At 38.0% G+C, this 23,069-nt stretch overlaps 1 protein-coding gene across 4 annotated transcripts in view; it reads left to right on the top strand.

Annotated features, from left to right (window-relative positions):
* The window catches only part of NALCN (sodium leak channel, non-selective), a 289,974-nt gene that overhangs the window by 13,154 nt on the left and 253,751 nt on the right, over positions 1 to 23,069 (top strand). For 2 of the 4 annotated variants that reach the window (XM_042929986.1, XM_042930009.1), the window contains exons 3-6: positions 4,354 to 4,437; positions 5,588 to 5,727; positions 5,810 to 5,938; positions 21,497 to 21,651. In XM_042929986.1, the coding sequence (XP_042785920.1) occupies positions 4,354 to 4,437; positions 5,588 to 5,727; positions 5,810 to 5,938; positions 21,497 to 21,651 (508 nt within the window). Of the gene's footprint in view, positions 1 to 4,353; positions 4,438 to 5,495; positions 5,728 to 5,809; positions 5,939 to 21,496; positions 21,652 to 23,069 lie in introns of those variants that run through there. The other 2 variants (XM_042930002.1, XM_042929992.1) reach the window with 2 other exon arrangements.

The raw sequence follows: 23,069 nt of genomic DNA, 5'->3' as shown, positions 1-23,069 counted from the left end.
TTTTAAAAGGATATGGACATAACCAATTATGATTAAAAGTCTTTGACAACATGAATGAAAAAAGAGGCAATTTGGTAAATGTGTCAGACACAAAATGTATTATGAGATTACATTTCAAAGCATCAGATTCAAAGTCTATGTATTAAAAGTTGTTTTAAGGGCACCTGGGTGGCTCAGTTGGTTAAGCATCTACCTTCAGCTCAGGTCATGATCTCACGTTTTGTGAGTTCAAGCCCCAAGTTGGGCTGTCTTATCTCAGCAAAGAGCCTGCTTTGGATGCTGTGTCCCCCCCCACTCTTTCTCTACCCCTTCCCAGCTCACATTACCTCTTTTTCTCTCAAAAATAAATATTTTTAAAAAGTTGTTTTAAGCTTATGAAGCCTTAGTGATTATCAATAGTGATTAACATGATATCAATTTCCATTCAGTCATATTTGCAACTACATTATAGTGCACAAAGTATATGCACATTGACCCGATTCCCATTTGCATGGCCTGTAGCCTTTCTTCAGTCAAACTGTATGCATCCAGGAAATACCCAAAAGCTATCTTATAATTTCATCTGTGGTCTTTCATGATCATATAGGAAAAAAGTCGTAACTTTTAGATATTAACTTGAAAGATAATAATACATCTTTCTCTCTTTGCCAGAAGTCAAAGAATCATTCCTGTTAAGGAACAATACTAATTTCAGTGAATGGATGCTTAAATGGATGCATTTATGAGGCATATGAATGGACTTCTTACTGTATGCATTGTAATCTGCAGAAACTCTGTAAGACATCATATATACGCTTATCTAATTCTTTGATATCTTCTGGTTGTCACACTCTGTGCAAGGTGCCCGAAATTGTCCAGTCACAAGGTGTTACTAATCTTCAGAAAAGACTCATTTGCAATGAGGAGAAACTATTTTTTAATGCAACACCAGGGAATATGTTTAGAAAAGATTTAAGTGGAAAACTCAAACTTCAAAACTGATAAACAGGAACTGATTAACAGGAGGGAGTAAATTGTAATTCATTAAACAACCAGGTGGGAATTACAAAGGACGATTCTGGAAGTTAGACAATATGAACCTTTTTAACATGTATGGGCTGAAACGCTGCTTGCTGCATTATGTGTGAGCTAAAGCATTGATCAGGGTGGGCTGTGGTCAGATCAGAATCTGAAGGAAAAAGTTGGCACAGACTTGGGAGGATTTTTCAGGAAGATAGGACAGCATGAATAATGAACACGAAAAGAGCAAAACTTACGAGGTGGGGGGTGAGGTCTGAGTGTTGCTCGTCTTTGTATCCCAGCTCACTGTACTGCCTATTAAAGGTTTTTATATATATTAAATGCCTCTTGGTAACCTAAGCCAAAAAATAATACATAAAACTTATGCCTAGTGGACTATTTCACCACCATACCAATATACCACATCTTCTGTATCCATTCATCAGTCAGTGGACATTTGGGCTCTTTCCATAATTTGGCTATTGTAGATATTGCTATAAACATCAGGGTGCATGTATCCCTGCAAATTGGTATTTTTGTCTTCTTTGGGTAAATACCTAGTAGTATAATTGCTGGATCGGAGGGTGGCAAGGATGTGGAGAAAGTGGAGCCCTCTAACACTGTTAGTACGAATGCAAACTGGTGCAGCCACTGTGGAAAATAGTATGGAGGTTCCTTAGAAAGTTAAAACTAGCCTAAGTTAAAAGTTAAGAACTAGCTTAAAATAGTTCTCTGTCGCATCCCATAAAATTTCAGTTTTCATTTTTGGAATTTTTTGTGTTTTTTTTTTAAACAATCACAACTATGCCTCATTCTTAAAATAAAGATCAAGTGATATTTTTGTCTCTTTCTGCCAACATTCCAGTAAAAAGTACATTTGTTTAATAAAAGTCAATTTGAAAATGTACACTTATTTTTCTTCCTAGGATATATCAACATATATTGTATATTTAACCTTTTTTTCTAAAAATTTTTTAATATTTCTTTTTGAGAGAGAGCATGAACAGGGGAGAGGCAGAGAGAGAGGGACACAGAATCTGAAGCAGGCTCCAGACTGAGCTGTCAGCACAGAGCCTGACGTGGGGCTCGGACTCACGAACTATGAGATCATGACCTGAGCTGAAGTCAGACACTTAACCGACTGAGCCACCCAGGGACCCCTGTATATTCAACATTTTTTAAAACTGAGAATGTAAATCACATAAGGGTAGGAGTTTTGTTTTTTTTTTTTCACTCCTTTCATTACAGCCTTAAACACTGTCTAGATCATGAAGATATTCTATACATTGAGTGAATGAATGAACAATAAATTTGCTTAGTATATTAAGAAACTCAAGGGAATCTTCAAAGTGCAACTTTAAGTAATTTGTATTTTGTCATCCTTTTGGATATCAACTGAAATTAGACTCATAGAAAATTCAATTTTATATTGGCTATATTGTCTACATTTAGATTATAATTAATTCATATTTTCAGCTAACTATGCAATATACCAGGCAAACATGACGCTTATAATGAAAGATGTTTTGTAAGGTTTTGAGGGCAACTATCATATCCTTAAATTATTTCTTCTGTATGTGATGTGTGTGTGTGTGTGTGTGTGTGTGTGCGCGTGTGTGCACGCACATACTCAGAACCAGTGGCTCTCTGAGGTGCTATTTTTCTCTTCTTCAGGTTTAAATCATCATATAACGATCATAACACTTAACAGGTCATTGTCCTCCTCATGACCCAGACCCCAAGACTCAGGGTTTACTTTCATATCTCTTTTGTGAATCTTCTCAAGTACATGAGTTACCAAATTTGGTGGATTCTCTCACCACTGATAAAATTATTTAGGCGTTTGGGAACTAGCATTGTTTTCTTTAAACTCTCCATAGAATTAATTTTCCTGTCTTCCCCACTATGTTTATAGGTTTATTGTAAGTTATTCTATCTTACACATTAGCTGCGTGTGTACATATACACTTTTCTATGCAAGATTGTTTTGTGTGTATGTGTGTTTGTGTTTTAGTAGGCATTATACCTCCTCTTTTTAAAAAATTTTTTAATGTTTATTTATTTTTGTGAGAGAGAGAGAGAGAGAGACAGAGACAGAGACACAGTGCAAGCAAGGATGGGGTAGAAAGAGAGGGAGACATTTCAAAGAGAATCTGAAGCAGGCTCCAGGCTCTGAGCTGTCAGCGCAGAGCCTGACACAGGGCTCGAACTCATGAACTTCAAGATCATGACCTGAGTCAAAGTCAGATGCTTAATCAATTGAGCCACCCAGGCACCCCAGTGTTATACATCCTCTGTGTAAAGTAGATGATTCCTCCGTGTTACTAAGCTGAATTTATACTTCATCTCTGAGTCAGATAACTTTTACTAAGTGGCTTATCATACTGTTAGTTTGGTGAATAATAAAAATTATTCCTGGAAACTTCTCAAGGAATCTTTTTTGATAACTTATTTATTACTAAGGGTGGATGGTTCTGGAAATTATGTACAAATATCCTACAACACATTTCATCATTTAAAAAAAAATCTTGGCATTCTGTTCCTATTTTTATTTTCTAAGCAGGTTCAGTAAGAGTTGGTAATAATAGATGTCACTGAATTCAGAATTGAGTCCCATATATTGTGATGAAACTAGTGACTTAATGGGGCAGTTCTAAGAAAGAAAAGGCCTTTCTATTTAAGGTTCCAATTCTCAACTAATGGAGTTCTCTGGTTTGTTATTTGAAAGGGAAATTTTTTTTAATTCCCATTTTTTAAAAAATTTGCATTCTAGTGTCAGAGTAGATTGATTATTCAAAGATGAAAGTAGTGTGTCTTTTTTATCACATATGATTCCAATTACAGTTGAAATCAATATATATTTGATATATTTACTACTGAAGGCAAGTGTATTCTTCACTTTTAATGTAGCTCACGGTGAATTCGTGGTTAATTTCCTACTGATGGTGGTTGGTTCACAGTCTGAAAGGCCTTCATGCTGATCCCTGTGGCTCTTAGTTCTTGTAGGAAGAGAGCTGGTTGGGGGCTTAAGCTGCCTACTGAGTAGGATGGCCTCTGGTTTCTTAAATGGTAGAATCTGTGTGGCTAAGATAAAAAATGATGATGATTTCCATTTGTGTGAACTTAAAATTTTCCATGTCTCACTCTGCAGTCACTTGTGTTTTATAAATTATTTTCTTTATATAAAAAATGCTTCATTTAAAATGCTAAAGGTATTCCTTTGGAAAGTGTGTTCAGCTATGAAACAAAAATTATGGATAGCTTATACCGAATTAACATTTGGCCCTTCTTTCCACAGATTTTTTTTGAAGTTATTAATTTTGTGTGATAACTCCACATGCAATTTATTTTTAGGGGGATAGTTCCTATGTGAAAGATCGCTGGTGTGTTTTTGATGGATTTATGGTCTTCTGCCTTTGGGTTTCATTGGTATTGCAGGTAATTAAAACTTTTAAATTACAAGGGGGTATTTTCCAAAATGTGCATTGTTTTGCATTGAAAATCTCAATAAAAATAGTAACAAATATATGTCAAATGTCATAGTGTAACTTACTACAACATTATGTTATTTAAAATGTTTATGAGAAAAAAAACCATAACATTTTAATCATTGTCTGTCACATCTGTGAATGACTTTAATCAGTAATGAACATCAATACGACAGCAAATTACTTCTTACTAAAAAGGTGTAAAAATATATTTATTGAAATAAAGGAAATTTAATTTAAAAATTCAAAATCCGTCTTTTATGTGACTGAATCCTCACTAAAAACGGCTGAAAAGTGTAGATACATTGGGATGAACATAAAATACTATATTCCAAATAGAAAATGCCTTACTATGAGAAATGGGGAACATATATTAAAAAGGCCTAAAGGTGGGACTTTCCCAGATAATAGAATTCATTTCCATGCATTCATTCAGGCTTGATTTTGCATTTAATTCAACGCAAGTTACCATATTCGTCATTAAAAAATTTAGAATAACACAAATTCACATCCATCCCGCAAAGTCATCATAACGCTTATTGAAGATCTCTCCTTATTTTTATAAAGCTCGCCTCTCCAACAGTCTGATTTCATCCTGCATATTAATGTGTTCTTTTCCATTTAATAGCTATTCTGTGATTGACAGACGTTTTCTAATTATCATTTTGCCTCTGTTTAGTAAATGGTACAATTCCTTTTTATTTTTTATAGTAATTTTAACCCTTTCTCCACTACTTCATGTTCTAGATATTTTAAAAGTTCCACCAAAGAACTTTTATTATTATTATTAGTGAAGACGACTTAGCATACTTGCTCTGTATCCTAAGTTGGCATTTGTTTTTGTAATAAAAACTGTGCTTTGATGAATTACATGGGAAATTACTAAGAGCAGTGGCATTTACATTAGTTTATGTATTCATTTTCTCTAGAGATAGCTGTAGCTTCCAGGTGGACTCAAAAGAAAATCCATTTCAGTGGAAGAAAATGCAGGGCCAAGCCCAGAGTGCTGGGTGAACCTCCTGATACCATCTGTGTTTGCTGTGACTGCAGACAATGCTAAGGGAAGCCCTGAGCTTGTTTATTGACCTCTTAATTTACAGGTATTTGAAATTGCTGATATAGTTGACCAGATGTCACCTTGGGGCATGTTGCGGATCCCACGGCCACTAATTATGATTCGGGCATTCCGGATTTATTTCCGATTTGAACTACCAAGGACCAGAATTACAAACATTTTAAAGTAAGCACTGTTTTTATAGATGTTAAGGAGGAAAGTCTAGGACATTTTTGTAAGTTTTACCTACTTTTCCCTCCCCTCCTAGGCGATCAGGAGAACAAATATGGAGCGTTTCGATTTTCCTACTTTTCTTTCTACTTCTTTATGGAATTTTAGGAGTTCAGATGTTTGGAACATTTACCTATCACTGTGTAGTAAATGACACGAAACCAGGGTAAGTGTATCTACTAACTGCATTTTAATCTAGGTGATTAACAAGAAAGTTTCTACAATTCTTAGGAGAAAAATCTGTGTCTAAATGGAACAAAAAAGTATTTATGGGCTCTGTTCTATATTCTCTGCTTCCTCAAAATTTTTTTGTCTGATTTTTTAACATAAGTATTCAAGACAAGCCAGACTGAAAAAATGTAAACCTGTGGGCAGAAAGACTAAGCAGATTCCAAGTGTGCATTTGGAGGTTTTCCTCGGAGTGACAGAAAGAGGAGCGTGCTGCCATAATACCATCTGAGTATTTTCATCTCTTATTTAAATAAGATGGAAATGAGAAGTGGTGTAACTACTTGGAAAAACAGTTGGGCAGTTTCTTAGAAAGTTAAACAGACACCTACCATATATTCCGTTTATTCCATTCTAGGTATCTTACCAGGGGCAATGAAAACATATATCCATAAAAAAAGACTTCTACCTAGTGACTGTATTTATAATAGCCCAAACTTCTAAGAACCCAAATTTATACCAACACGTTGATGAATAAACAAATTGTGGTTATATCCATATGATGAATACTATTTAGCAATAAAAAAAAGTATGAGGAATTGATATATACAACATCTTGGATGAATCTCAAAATAATTATGCTGAGCGAATGAAGCCAGATGAAAAAAATTACATATTCTGTGATTCCATGAATTCAAAATTCTAAAAAATGCAAGCTTGTCTGTAATGACAAAAAGGAAATCGGTGACAGCCTGGGAGTAAGGATGGGGATAAAAGTAGAGGTAACCAAGGGGCATTAGGAAACCTTTGAGGTTGATTGACATGTTCATTATCTTGGTCGTGGTTCTGTGCACTTAAAATTTATCAAAGCTGTACATGTTTTAAAAATACTTATTGAGAGAGAGAAAGACTGAGGCAAGGGCAGAGAGAGAGAGAGAGAGAGAATCTTAAGCAGGCTCCGTGCCCATCATGGAGCCCATGTGGGGCTCGATCTTACAACCATGAGATCATGACCTGAGTTGAAATTAAGAGTTGGATGCCCAACCAACCGAGCCCCCCAGTCTGTATATTTTAATATGTGCAATTTATTCTATGTCAGGTATATTTTACTAAAATGGTATAGAAATGTCTTAGTGTAAAGCAGAAATCCAAATTTCTTCATACAGTTAGACAGTTGATTGAGCACTCTTTATTTTGTGCTGTTACCCACTGAATTTAACGTGACTTTTCTCATTTACTAATTCCCTGTTTATACTGGGTTTGTACCTATGGACTCTGTTGTGCTTGATTGACTACCCCTGTTTAACTACCCCTTTACCCATATTACACACTCTAGAATTTGTTTAAATTCTAACATGGCTGCATACATGGGGTCTGTTTCCAGCTTCCAGCCTTACACAAGCTCAGAACCCTATTATCTGCATCTTGTGGGCATTAAAATCCAAGCTCTTGGCTCCTGGACACTTAATGCCCCATTCATACCATTTTTCAATGCGTGTATTTCCCTGTCTCTAGTTTTTAGTTCCCTCTTACCTTTTGACCTTTTGGAATGTATTTTTCTTTCTTGAAAGCCCAGATAGGCATCTTTAAATGTTACCATTTATCCAACCGGTCCACTTGTTTGTAATGGAAAGTGTTGAATTTAATACAGCCCAGTTTGCCGGAACTACCCTCTGGCACTCATAGCTATTTTTCCCCCCCAATTTTTCTCATTACCTTGTGAAGTCCTTGAGGACACAAAGGGAGAGGGGTGGAGAACATTCATCTTATGTCTCGTACTTAGTCTAGCGCAGAGTAAGTACTTAGTAACTGTCTATTGAAGGCATGGTGCACAATACATTATATTTACACAGATAATAATAACATTGTGACAAGTTGATATAGAGGAGGAAATTTAAAACAGAGGAATAAAAGCAAGTTTCTAAATAGGACAAAGGAGAAATAGTTAAAAAGTAGAAAAGCACTGTTGAAAGTGGAGAGAGGCAGTGAACTAGCACAAATATGGTGAGGAAGTTGAAGGAAGAGGTGAGTAAGGGGGCTGTCTGTGTGGGTGAGGGAAGAGACAAATGTGTGGAAGAAAACCTGTAAGTAGTTTTTTTTTAAGTGTATGTAGGCTGTAAAATATGTCTAGATTGTTCCATGAATGAATATGGAGGTGGGAAAAAGATATTGTGTGGGTGGGAAACAATAGAATAGAGTTGAACAGAGAAAGCTTCCGGATAAGAAAGCCTCTGTGTTCTAATAGCAGTGAGCACAGGAAGCTGATTTAAAGTTTCCATTTTATTAAAAATCAAGTCAGAATGCGAGACTTCTAAAGCATGTTAGAATTGTAAAACTACTTGGAAGATCAGACATCCTGCTGGCAAACCTCATTTTGACACATAAAGTACGATACAAATGGTGAAGAGGGATAGGAGCACCTCTGACCTCAGGGCCCTTGCATCACTTCAGAAAGTGCTCTTCACCATCTCCTTACCATATGCAGTACTAGGACATGAATGGCAAAGAAACAAAACAAAACAAAACAAAAAACAAAACAGCAAACAAAAAAAGCCATTAAAGGACCTCTTGTATTCTGAATATTAGCTCCAGCTCATTACTTAATCCTAAAAATGGAATTCTCTATGAAGAATTTCATACATTTTGGCAGAGTTTTTGGTTACTCTAGACACAGCAGTTATGGAAGAATGTCTGCATTTTCTCTCTTTCCAGTATTTATAAAATCTGCCCATTAGCGTTATGTCCATACACATATATCTTGCCTTCCTTTTATGTGACAGTTTACTCTCTGAGAAGAAAATATGTAACTGCCCGCAGGATAGTAATGTTGCTACAATAACAGCTTTCTTTCGTAAGTTTGATGATTCATTTGAAGGACCGATCATTTATGCCATTTTTTGTTTTAATTTTCAGTTCAGTATTAACTGAGTTTTAGTCTCACTCATAAGCAGAAAAATTATTGATGCCATTTTACCATTAGTTCCAGCCAGACATTAATTTATTTTTAGAGACTCAAAAAACTATCCAAAGTCAAAATAAAACACATAAAAAATCCCAATTAAAAAAATTCCAACCTTTTTGTTTCCTTTTCTTCTGAACTAGGAATTTCTCATCAACATCTCTGAGTCAGATATTAAGCTACATCCTGATGGTTGTGTTTCCAGCGATCAGTGTTGCCAGTCACTGGCATGACCTCATTTCTCTTATTTATTGTCCTTTAACAATCCTTCCGATTTCTGCTTAATTGTTTTGCATGCACAACAGCCTAATAATGGGAGAGTCTTCAGGCAGAGCTGTGTCTGTTCAGAAACCTGTATATCCTGCGTTTCCAGGCTGACCTCTGGAATTGATTATTTGTAGCCTGTGAGGCAAACAGGATAAATAAGGAAGCAACTCAATACACCCAGTTTTGCTTTTAGATGAAGCTGATTTCTTTTAAAGCAGAGAGAAGGGAATCTTAGCTTTGTCCTCAGTAGCATTACTAGTAAAGCTTTATTCTCCTCTGATAATGAAGGGCGACCTAAGGCAGTTATGGCACAGGTAATGGGATTTGACTCAGCAAAGCAGTTCATATCCTACAGAAATTTGAGAAAAGCGATGGCCTGTGGCAGAAACAGGTGTTACAAAATGCCAAATGTGTTGGCAGAAATCTCCCTGAAGCTACAAGATGATCACGTAAAAATGAGCTGGTAGGTGAAATAGAAAAGATGAAGACTTATCTGCCACCTTATTATCATTCCTGAGAAAGGAGAGAAATTTATTTCTAGCTGAGTATCAAATAATGAAATCTTCTTCCCAAGAGTGAGATAATTAGAAAAACCCTAAAGAAAGCAAATGTGAATATTAAGTATATAAAAGTTGATTCCACCAGGAATTCAAGTAAATACTTATAATGGCTGAGCCATTAGTTTTGAGACCCAGAGGTAGGGAACCGCACATCACAGATGCCCAGGACGTTCCTAGAGTATCCTTGCTGTGGCAGAGTAATTACTAATAGCTTTCTTTTCCATCTCAGGGAAATCTCAGGATAGTCACCCCACCCCAGGGTAGCTTGTAGGACTTGGTGGTATTTTATAAAATATCACTGACACTTAGCCTAGAGATAAGGTAAAGTTGGATTTGGGTTTTTTATTACTGGCCCCAAATAATATTTAAGTTTACCCTTTAGGGTACTTGGGAAAATAAATGAATTATTATCTTATAAATTCTGTTCACAAAATAATGAGTTTTTTTAATGGAAAAGTCAGAAGAATTAAAGATAGAAACGTGGTGGAACTTAAAATGTTAATTTTTAATTTCTATGGACTTTATCAAGAGGGAATTTTGTAGAATATGTAAAATCGTAATGCCTCAAATTCATGCAAAGGTCTTTGAAGTCTTCTTGATTTATATTTAAACTTCTTTTGAAGGATGAAGACACACTGTTCAGTTTAACTTGCAGGACTCACGCAGAGACGTCTGCTGGGTGGGCGATATAAGAACAAGTTTGGATAAATGCATATTGGAGAGATTTTTCTTTAAAATATTTAAAGAAGAAATGAAAATACTCTGATGGGTGCATGTAAATTTCTAACTAAATTAACAGCCACATTTATGGAGCACCTGTTCTACTTCATGTATTGTGCTTTTATAACTTATTTTTAGAACAACCTGAAAGGAATTATTTCCCCCATTTTGCAGATGAAGACACAGTCCCAACATAAATAATATGTTGGTCTGGTAAGTGAGAGCGTTAGGATTTGAACTCAAGTCTGACTTCCAAGCCCCTGCTTGTTCTCCCATTTGAGCAATTTCTACCTTGTTATGATCCCATATTTGTAAACCTGTAGACACATACAGGTGCACATCTGTATGATACACTCTTTATATGGCATAGAGAAAATTAAAGTGTACATGACCTCTGGTTTCTTTCTACCACCACGGAGATGGTGTGTTCCGGGGGTTCTGTTTCATCCAAGCCCATAAAATAGTGACACACAATATATTTGTATGAGTCCATCGACCCCTTCTAAAATTGTGCATATCCATCTCAAAGATGTGGCCCATTCGAACCACCAGTTAAATCCACCTTTTATCTGTTACTAATTTTAAAAAAATAAATGTGAGTAAATATTTCAGAATAACTTGAATTCCCATATGAAAATTAATACCAAAGTGATTTTCACCAGAACAGCAAAAACATTTGTGAGTCTTCAATATAAAAAAAGAAAATCCTACACTTTGAAAAAGGGTCTAAAAGTAATCAAGTGATTTTTTTTGATCAATTATAATATAGCACTTCTTTTGATCTTACTTCCCAGAAAGAAGAGAATGTCATAACATAGGTTATAAAACTCTTGCTATTAGTGGTAAATATTTATTGAACAATTGATAGCTGTTATCTTCTCATTCAATACCCGTAACAGCTTTCTACGTGCGTCATGTTCTATTTTTATACTCTGTATTACAGCCAAGGAGATTGAACCTTAGTGAGGTTAAATAAGATATCCAAGATGAAACAGTGTGTAACTGGCAGAAGCAGAGTTGAAACCCAGTTCTCCCCAACACTGATTTCTAGGCTTTTAAAGATTCATGTTGTACCATGGTCCGGAAGTGAGATGATCTTCAACATGTGCGTGTGTCCATGTTTGAATAAAATGTTTAGTTTCCCTTCGGTTGCAAGGAGCACATGCTTAGGAGACAAACTCTGAATTGACAGATGAGTACCTGGTTGAGATCGCCTATATTAGGACTCAAAATTCTGTCATGATGCACTCCTGAACCTACTGTGTGAATGGGAAGTGAGGGGCCTTGACGGTTCAGCCCCTCACAAATCGCGTTCACTGTAGTTGTCTGTGTAGAAATCATTACTGAGCATCATTTTGGTATCTCAGGTTCAATCGGACCAGCTTGTGTTCCTCCTGATAGAAAGCACCCTCACGTGCAGTGACCATAGCAGCTCCAGGAGTACCTGTTGGGAATTCATCTCTAGGGTGGGATCTCTTTGATAGAGAAAATCACCTGGCCAACTTTGTAAAAATACAAACTCTGAGCCATATCCATGGATTCCTATCTATTGGCAGGGCTGAGACTCTCAGAATTGGTTGGGTTAGAAATCAGTGATTTAAACCCTTGGTTCTACAATTAAAACTCCCAAAAATGTGTTAAGAGTGGAAGGCAAATTTTGCATGGTTTCTTCAAAGATAAATCTGGAATCTTCAAAGAAATGCTAAGCTTTTAGCTACTATCCTTCCACCTGTGGGGAACTTGAGTTTCCTTACCCTTCAGACTGTGTCCTTAGAAATGTCAGCAGTGCCTGGGTAGCTCAGTCAGTTAAGCACAGGACCTTCACTTTGGCTCAAGCCATGATCTTGCAGTTTCGTCAGTTTGAGCCCCGCGTCGGACTCTGCACTGACAGTTGGGAGTCTGCTTGGGATTGTTTCTGTCTCCCTCTCTCTCTACCCCTCCCCTGTTCACGCTGTCTCTGTCTCTCTCAAAAATAAATAATTTTTTTCTTTACTTTTTAAGTTAAAAAAAATATCTAAGAAGCACCAGAGGTGATGAGAGCTTCTTGTCATTCTTCCAAAGAAGCAGGTTGCCCATGTGTTCTGGGAACTCTAGAAATAAAATAAATTTTGTTTATTTAGTGACTCACCTGTCTTAGATCTAGCAGTTGAGTGGGGCAGGTATACTTTGTGGTTGGTAGTTACACATTCTTAGCACTGTGGAACTCATATCATTTAACCGCAAACAGTAGCACCCTGTCAGAGTGGGGAGAATGGCTGTTCCCCAGCTGTACAATTCAGCCAAACCACAGCCGGTAAACATAAATATATTTGGAGCTTCTAATAGGTATGAGGCACTTTGTATTCCTAATTGCTAATTCATAAGGTGATCTCATATGTTGGGCATTAGGATCCTCATGAGAGAGAAGAGGAAGTAGCTCCTTGCCACACATTAATTAATTGATAGAATCACCGATTGAAGACCTATAATCTTTGTCCCAAATTCTGGTGGCCATTTTCCGCCTTGCCAGCTGACTCCTCACCCTGGGATCTTGTAGCTTCTTAAGCAAAGGAAGAAGAGTTACTGCTTGAGGAGCCCTTGGTCCAGATTCAAAATGTCAAGGGTAGGGGCACATGGATGCCTCAGTCAGTTAAGCATCCCACTCTTGGTTTCAGCTCAGGTCATGAACTCACGGTTTGTCGTGAGTTTGAGCCCCACATTGGACTCTGGTGTTGATAGTGCGGAGCTTGTTTGGGATTCTCTCTCTCCCTCTCCTTGCCCCTCCTGCATATTCTCTCTCTCTCTCTCTCCCCCCCCCCCAAAAAAAAAGGTGTCAAGGGTAGTGTACTTTGTCTTATGACCTCAAATCAGTTTTCACATTTCCAATTTGGAGCTGATCAATGCAAACTCTGTGTCCTGATACTTTACTGATACTCTTTGAATACATGAATACATTCAAATACCTCTCATTGTCTAATCCTTGTTCAGATGCCCATTTCCTGGTCCCTGTCACCTGTGTTGTCACTTATCCATATCAGCAAAGTAGTGAGTGATAGAATTAAGGGAGTACAGTTGGGGAAAATATATAATTAAAAGAACTATTCAGATATAACAAGGTACAATGATGATTTAAAATACTTGTTTCAAAAGAAAATAATGTTTTGTCATTTAAATTACATACACTATTTGAAAAAAGTATTTAATTTTGCCATTTTGATGCATGATGAATTTAGCACTTTATGGCTTTGTCTATCTACCCATTCAGGAATGGATTAAGGAATGGAAAATCATTAAAATACTCTCAGCCAAACAGTAAGGGGAAATTTATTCCCTAATTACTTACAAAATGTGCCAGTTTTACTTGTTTATAAAATGTGGGTGATGTCAATATTATTTCCTACCTCAGACTATTTGTCTTATTTTGTAGTCCCTCTAAAAGTCCAGGTAGGGCAATTAAAAGTTTTCAAAATCAATAAATAGTCTCTTCTCTGCAAATTCCAGGGTGGGGTAAATGTTCCAAAACATCCAGCATTGGAAGTAGCCAGGCCAATTCATAAGAGTTTTTAATTAACCCTGGAAGAGGAGGCCAAATAGGAATGAAAACGAAGCCAGATGATTCTCTGGAATGAACCCAAAATGCGGGTAGCAGCCAGAGCGAGTCCATTGTCAGCAAAGGAAAGGGACAACCTGTAAATGCAGGTCTAAGTTTTGAGCAAGAAAAAAACCCTTGTTGTCTGCCTGCCATTAAGAGTGAGGCAAGCAATGCCCTAATGTATCAAAGGGCACATTCACTGTCCTTCCAGGTGCAGACTGTGTGTGTGTGTGTGTGTGTGTGTGTGTGTGTGTGTGTGTGTGTGTGTTCACTCCATGGGTTTAACCAGAAATGTATTCTCCTATTTATTTTTGACTTCTCTCTAGAACATACAATATAAATAGAAGAGAAACCTATGGATGCAATAAATAACAAAATGCTTTTCAAGTATATAGTGTTGTCTGTTGCATATGGATTTGTTGTGCCATGTACTTCCTTTTTTGCATCACTGACAATTTCATCGTGGAATGCAAACCTCAGAAACACGTTCGTTGTAGCCAAGCCTCTGTGAATGTTTTTTTACAGCAAATGGACCAAATTTGGCTACAAGAGCTCAGTGTTTTTCTGCTTATGTGCAGTTCTTCAGGGGAAAAAATGTAAGAAAAATATAAACAAAATAGCTATCTATAAATTCCCATTGTAGGTATAGTTCATGAAAATCTTGCAAATAAGTAATAACTTCTGTCAATTAGTGTCTTTGACCTTTTGGCCATTCTCACAAATGAGGGACAGGGTGTAAGTAAGCTCAAAGTGTATCAGACACACTGTGTCAGTTTGGGGGAAGCACAGATTTTTGTCTTTTTTCCCCAATATGCAAAATCTCTGAGAATGTAGTTTAAAAATTGGTTGCTATGGTAACAAGTGCTTGTTTATAATCCCTGAGAAAAAGCCAAGAATAGCCACACCAGCAATGAAGGGGTGAAAATGTTGTTCTCTTTCTCTCCCTGACCTTTCTTGTTCTCTCTCTCCTGTGCACACACAGGCTCTGGCATTTCCTCTTTCCAGGATGCCCTAGATCTGCCTTAGACCTAGCATTTATTGATCCTTAAGTAGTCACTCCAAGCAACAACCCCATTGGAAGGTCTTCCCAATGCTCACCATCTACCACCTGCAGTCAGATGTGATGTTTCTGCTTTGTGAGCCTGTAACACTAGCAACATATAGCTGGCTCTCAAAGCATTCGCCATGCTCTACTGTGGTCATGACTTTGCTAGGTAGTAAAGCCTCTGATTTGGAAATACCTTCTTGGTCATCTCTGTTCCTAGCATGTTGTGTGGCACAGAATGGGCCATTCAAATATAATCATTTTGAATGAGTGAATAGACAAATGCAGTAAAGTGGCCTCACTAAGAATAGGGGAAAAACAATTTCTGAAAAGGGGCTAAGTAATAAGAATAGTTATGTTCTTAAGTGAGAGTAACCACAAAATGCCAACACTAAATGCATTACAACCAGCAGTGACAGCAGTTTGATATCGGTAGAGAAAGATGAGATTGTGAGTAACGAGAAGAATTTGAACACAAAATCTTGAGCTATTGCATTTGGCATTGTTGAGTCCTATGGACAGAGGAGAACAGAACACAATGGGCATGTGATTTGCTCTAGTTATTACCTTTTTTTTTTTTTTTTCTTTAAATGAAAATGTGGTGAGGTCATTCTGGGAATAGTTGTTTTTAATAATAGCTGAAAAGTTTCTCATCTTACAGATGAGGACACTGAGGCTCAGATGGTCAAAGTGAATTGCCCAAGGTGATTAAGTTGGTTAATCACTAAACTGAATGATATCCTTGTGTTCCAATGTATAGCTCTATCAGTGCTCTGTACCATCAGGAGTAATAATTAACTTAGGACCATAAAACTCTTGGGTTGCCTCGGTGGCTCAGTCAGTTGGGTGTCCAACTTCGGCTCAGGTCATGATCTCACAGCTCGTGGGTTCGAGCCCCGTGTCGGGATCTGTGCTGACGGCTCAGAGCCTGGAGCCTGCTTCGGATTCTGTGTCTCCCTCTCTCTCTGCCCCTCCCCTGCTCACACTCTGTGTCTCTCTCTCTCTCTCAAAAATAAATAAACATTAAAATTTTTTTTAAAAGACCATAAAACTCTTAAATACTTAAGTATTATTTGAGGCTGTTGTAAACAGTTTTAGCAACAAGTTCAGAACACATTTTCTTAGATTTCAAACTCCTACATAATGTTATATGTAAATAGGATATTTTGTTAAGAATTTTTTAAAAAAGCATATGCCAGGCAGATAATTAATGTCTTTTGAAAAACAATTAACTACACCAAGGAATTCTAGTATTCATTTTGAAACATGGAAACTACTGAAGCCAGAATTTAAAAAAATGGAAAATCCATGCCAATTTTTGGATATCACACTTACAAATTGCATAAAAACAACAGGATCCAATTGCTGAAGAATTTCTTCTGTGGTTACTTTACAAGCAAACAAATAAACAAACACATTAGTAGATTTGTCATAAATTTAAATAATTGTAGAAAGACACATTTCTTCACTTAGTAAAAAAATAATTATTACACATTTACTATGCATTAGTTAAGATTCTTCAGAGAAATAGAACCAATAGGATGTTTATATAGGAAGCAATGAGATTTATTTTAAAGAATTGGCATATGTGATTATGGCGACTAGCAAGACCAACATTTCAGAGCAAGCCAGCAAGCTGGAAATTTCAGAATGAGCTGTTGTTGCAGTATTGAGTCCAAAAGTAGTTTGGAGGCTGAATTCTTTTCAGAGGATCTCAGTATTTTTCCGTAAGGCCTTTAACTGATTAGATGAGGCCCACTCATATTATGTTGGATAATCTGCTCTACTCAGAGTCTACTGATTTAAATGTTAATTGCATCTTAAAAAATACCTTCACAGCAACCTCTAGACGGTGTTTGACCAAACAACTGGGCACCATAGTGTAGCCAAATTCACTCATAAATTTAACCATCAGACTATATGTCAGGAACTGTGTGGACTTGGAGGTTATACTGGGGAATAGTCAAGTTTGGGAGACACCCAATGAACAGCTGACCACTCAAACATGAATTACACACTTCCCAAGTGCCAGAAATGAAAAGTGTGGGTACTTTGAGAAATTATAGCAGAGAAGCCTAACCCAGCCTGAGGGACTTGAAGAGGCTCCCCTGAGAAAGTGACATTCAGGCTGGGGCCTAAAAAGTGAAAAATGGGTTAACCAAGCAGAGATGGGAGGAGAGGTTTCCAAGCAGAGGAAAAAGTCCTAAAGTAGAAGGAGCACACCAAGAGCTGAGATAAGACCACCATGTTGGGTACTGGGCCATTTGAAAGGGGAGAAGCCAGATCCTTTGGATCTTATAGATGAGATTTGCCATGGACAGGCTTCAGGTAAGACCAAGATTATGAAAAGCCTGTCTGTATGTTCTGTGGCTAGCGGATTGGAAGGGTTAAGAGTGCTGCAGGATGACCAGTTCGGGGACTAGATGGTGATGCAGGTAGAGGTGAAGATGGTGAGAGTTGAATGAGCTCAAAAGATATTTTGGCAGATATTTAGGGCCACATGATGATTAGTTATGGGAGTTAAAGGAAAAGTAGATATCAAGGAGATTGCGCACTCTCAAGCTTGCTCAGCACTGTGGATGAAGGTCTCATGGTGCTGCTTGTCATGAAGGAATGTTGGCAAAGGAGTCTGGGCTCAGTAAGGGGAGTAGAGTTGGAGGCACTTGGGGCGTAGCCAGGTGGAGACATCTAATAGGTAGTTGGACATGTAACTCTGAGAGTCTAAAAGACACCTAGGATGAGAGAACTGCAACTATGAGAATGGATTTGTCTGCACAGGGAGAGACTATCATAAAAAAAGAGAGGAGGCCAAAGACCGAGCTCAGAGCAACTCAGAACTGAGGGCCAGTTCCAGAAGGAGAATGACCTGAGAGACAGGGACAAAACTAGCATCGTCCAAGTCAGCAACTGTTGCATCTCTCTCTCTCTCTCTCTCTCTCTCTCCCCCCCCCCTCCCCACCCAACCACAACTGGGAAAGGTTTTCTCTTTTTAAGGACTCGTGTGATTAGGTCAGGCTCACCCAGATAATCCAGGATAATCACCCAAATTCAAGCTTTTTAGCCTTGTTCACATCTGTAACCTTAATTCCATTTGCCATGTAACCTAACATATTCACGTGTTCCGGACATAAGAATGTGCACACCTTGAGGGGGACGTTGTTCTGCCCACCATCAAACAAGTATGTGCAGTGCTATCAGAAGCCGCAGGAGAGAGAAACTGAAAATGGTCCAGCTGGATGTGACACATGGAAATAAACAAGAGCAAGTCTAGTGGATTCGGGATCATGCAAAAGAGGCTAAAAAATTAAATTAGGGGGCTTAGAAATTGATAATTTTTTTTCAAGAAATCCAACTGTGAATAAGAAATGCAGGTCTTGAAACCCACTTAAGCATGAGTGAATATTTATTAGGACTGGAAGACTCATTGTCTATATTTAGAGTTTGGCTGGTTGTAGCAAGAATTCTACCCTCCCTAATTCCAGAAAGCCTCTTTTTGTATCATGAATATCTGATGGAAAATGAACAAGGAAATAATTAACGTTAACAAATAAAAATAAAACTTAGAAGATTCTTGCTAACGGTGACAATGAAACAACTATACATTCTGAAACTCCCAATGTTTATATCCACTTTTAAAAAGAGTAATTATCATGTGGTTTTAGATACATGAGTTCCAGGGCAATTAATCATCTAATAAATGTGTCTCTAACAAGCATTTGCTAATAGCTTGATGTTGGCAAAAATAATGTGTTTCAGATCTGCTGCCTCTGAAGCCAAAAGATTTCAACATAATATCTGGGCTGGTGAGGGTTGTGCTTGAAATGAGAATCAGTGTTAATATGAAAGAAAAAAATAAATGGAATACAAAAGGAGAAAACTGCTCTAATACTTAGAAATCAGTAATAGTTAACAGTTATTGGGTGAGTAACTGATTCCCAGTGCTATTCTGGGAGTTGAATATTAGCTCGTTGAAACATAAGACACTCCCACCAGTTCGTGTGAACGCTATCCCCATTTTACAAATATGGAAACTGAGGCAGTACACAACAAGACTAGGGTTCCAGTCTAATCTTGTCCAATCCAATCAGGCTATCAATAGCAATCAAGAACAGCTAACACTTACTGTCTACCAAGTACCTGTTTTAAGTACCTTACAGACTAAGTCATTACATTTTTGCCACAGCCCTGTGAGATAGGCATCTCCCTGCCATCTCCTGAGGAAGAAACTGAGGCACAGATAGGTAAATTATTAATTTCGATGGGCTTCCCTCTCTGAACTTCACCTTAACCTTCCTTAAGTTAGGAATTAGGTGATCTATGCAGTTTCTTTCAGCTGCCCAGTGCTGTCAGTATCACGTGCCTGAATTCCTTCTGTTCTTTTGACAAGTCTTTTAACGTTTATTTACTTTTGAGACAGAGAGAGACAGAGCATGAACGGGGGAGGGTCAGAGAGAGAGAGGGAGACACAGAATCTGAAACAGGCTCCAGGCTCTGAGCTAGTCAGCACAGAGCCCAACGCGGGGCACGAACTCACGAACTGCGAGATCATGACCTGAGCCGAAGTCGGACGCTTAGCCAACTGAGCCACCCAGGCGCCCCTCTTGACAAATCTTTATTATGTTTTTACGTATGTTTTGTTTGCTACATTTTATTATTGTAATGATTACTAAATATTTATAATAAGCATTTATTGAGCATTATTATTATTGTTGAGCATTTATTTATTGTGACATGCTAGGTGCTAAGTTGAGTGAATTCCTTGGTTTACTTAACCTTCACACAGGCTTTGCTTTTAATTATGGCTACTCTCCCTAGCTGACAGATGAACAAACTGAGCTTAGAAACATTTAGAACTTTATTCAAGTCACACAACTAATAATTGGGAGACCTTGGGATCAAACCCAGAAAACCTACTCTGAAACTTAAGTCCCCTTAACACTTAGCTCTAATGTGTGGTCTCCACATCAGAAACATAGTCAGGTCAGACTTAAGCAAAGATGAATATTTGGTCTACATATAAAAATATGAAATAGGGTGAAGTAAGTGATATGTCTACCCAAAATCATATCTCTCAGACATAACCAAGTAGTAATTTCCACAATGAGAACTTTCCCTTGGGTTTTCTGTGTGGGGTCCAAAGGAGCCTATACCATATACCAGAGGGCACAATTATTTCAACACTTATTCCCTGACAGTGGACAGATTATCTCCTGGCAGCTAATAGAATCCTGAAGGAATGCACTTGGGGTGTCTGAAATGCAGGTGAGGATTTTAGAGCTTTGTTTACAACTGAGACAGAGCTGGTGAGGTGTCAGCAGGCCGCAGGTATGTATGTGCAAACCTGTGAATTGTGTGTGTGCACGGTGGCCTCAAGCAGGGAAGGGATTGCAGAGCGTTGAGTGTCAGACTCTAGAGAAAACGCATTATACACAGGGAAGGAAGCAGCCAATTGAATATAAGAAGGTATTAAAGAAGAAATATGACCCAAAACATCTGCCTCAATTTGGCTGTAAGCTGAGGGCTAAGACTGTCCTGAGGTCCATCCCCACTTAGGAAATGCTTACAAACATCGAGGTAGTGGGAAATGACTTGTAATAAAATCATGGATTTAGAAGGCTTGTGAAATCGTCTAGCCTAAACTTTGGTCAGGGCACAAGCCATGTGAATTGTCTCAGAGAGCAGTTATTCAGGGCCCATTTTAAAGGTCAGCCCAGAATGAGATTCCACAATCACCATTCCAGCGATGACCCATACTTGCTCCCAAGAAAGCTGTTACTTATCTAAATCCTCATACATCAATTTAATCTCCACCTTGCCCTCCAGAACAATGAAACAGGGATGTATTACCATCCACCTAAAAGACCTTCATGTTCCTGGAGCTATCACCAAATCACCCTATAATCTCTCTCTTTCCAACACCATTCCATTGGTTCCTTCAATCCCACGTTATTTGTCTGGATTCCTTTCTCAACTGCACATCTGCCAACACACAAGAAGACTGAGTGTCATTTATGCGACTCATAGGATGACATCCTATGATCGTCATCATTTACTGTTTGGTTAGAAGTAGGCAAGTAAAATTTGTGCCCACAGTAGGGTAAGTATTTGGTGAACAACAAGGAAGCCCCAAGCAGGTTAACATTCCTTGAAAATTTACAGCAGAATTCTTTCCTTTGCTTATCTGGGTCTTGGTCCTTAATGACCAAAACAATAATAGTAATAGTATTCTTATATAGAGCTATTGTGAGGACAAATCAGGGATCATTTGAGAATGTCTCATTATGTCATTAATGCTATGAACACCCTTCATGAATCATGAATCTTACGTCTGGGTCCCTATACAACAGCTAATAGCGAAGGGTGATTACATTATTCATTTTAATCAACATTTACAATTGTCCAAATTGGCTAACCTTTTCATAATTTGTTCACAGAAATGTAACCTGGAATAGCTTAGCTATCCCAGATACACACTGCTCACCAGAGCTGGAGGAAGGCTACCAGTGCCCCCCGGGATTTAAATGCATGGACCTCGAAGACCTGGGACTTAGCAGGCAAGAGCTGGGCTACAGTGGCTTTAATGAGATAGGTCTGTCTTACCACTAAAACACATTTTCAGTTTCTGTTTTAAAATGTTTATGAAATGGAGAGAATACTTGTTTAACTGATGTTTGCTGTTGAGATTGGCTATAGCATTTAAGAAACACAACTACAGATTTTAATGCTCTTCCTGGGTTGTGATACAGTCTGCCTTACAGTCTGTAAAGACAGTCTGCTTGTATGGATATTCATCAGTGTCTGTAGAGGGTTCAGTATCCCTTATTTTAGAGTATTTTGATTCCTAATTACAGCACTTAAAACTATTTGTTGAGCAAGGTTCAGGGCTTGTTGACTGAAAGATAAGCAGGGTTGGGTTTTGTTCCACTTGTAACTGTGAACCAGTAGGCAAGGTAAGTCTTAAATAACTGAAGTAGTAGTCATTGATGAGTGCATGAAAACTGGAAAGTAATCCTGGAATGGAAGATAGCTAATGAAATACTTAATGAATATGCATCAACTATGTAATAGACATATGGGAAATGATGATATGCTCAAATGTATACATTTATCTGTGGCTTGTGCTATTAAGTCCTGAAATGTGCCATTGTATACAGTAATGAAAGTACTTAACATCTGCCATTTAGTTTATATCATTGCATTTATTACCATTTCATGCAAGGGGTGCATGTTTCATTATTGAGACAAACAAACAAAAACCTAAGCATTCTAAACAATTATTTTATGCTTTGAGAACTTGTCTTAGCTCAGGCTGCCATGACAAAATACCATAGACTGGGTAGCATAAATAACATCACTTCATTTCTCCATTTCCCTCTAGTCTGGAGCCTGGAAGTCCAAGCTCAGGGTGCCCTCATGGTTGGTTCCGGTGAAGCCCCTCTCTTTGGCTCACACATGGGTGTCTTCTCGCTGTATTCTTATTTGGTGGTGACGATAGGGAAAGAGAGAGAGAAAGAGACAGTGAGTAGGAAGAAAGGAAGAAGAGGGAGAGGGAGAAAGCTCTCTGACCTCTTCTTGTAAGGGAAAAAAATCCCATCATGAGAGCCCCACCCTCATGATCTCATCTAAATTGAATTCACTTTCCAAAGGCCCCATCTCCTAACACCATCCCATCGCAGTGGGGGTTAGGACTTCAGCATATGAGTTTGGGGTGGAAGCAACACAAACGTTCAGTCCGTAAGGGAATTGTTATCAGAATCATTTGGAAACAACAACAACAACAACAACAACAACAACAACAACAATTTTCCCTTCAAGTTTCAAGGCCCAGGCGCATTTAAGAGAGTTCTAGACACTTTTACCCAGGACCTAAGAGAATCTCCGTGTTTAACAGTGTGGTGGTTGTGCTTCTTTGGAAGCCAAATCTACTTCCTGACTTTTGGTGTGGTTTCATAACTCCGCGAGCAGCTGTACAATGCGGGGTGTCATGGTCAGGCAAGAGAGCATGAG

Source organism: Panthera leo, chromosome A1 (assembly GCF_018350215.1).
Source record: "Panthera leo isolate Ple1 chromosome A1, P.leo_Ple1_pat1.1, whole genome shotgun sequence".
In the NCBI taxonomy this organism is placed as follows: Eukaryota; Metazoa; Chordata; class Mammalia; order Carnivora; family Felidae; genus Panthera; species Panthera leo.
The sequence above is the reverse complement of the archived record's forward strand: the minus strand, read 5'-3'. Positions and strand labels throughout refer to the sequence as shown.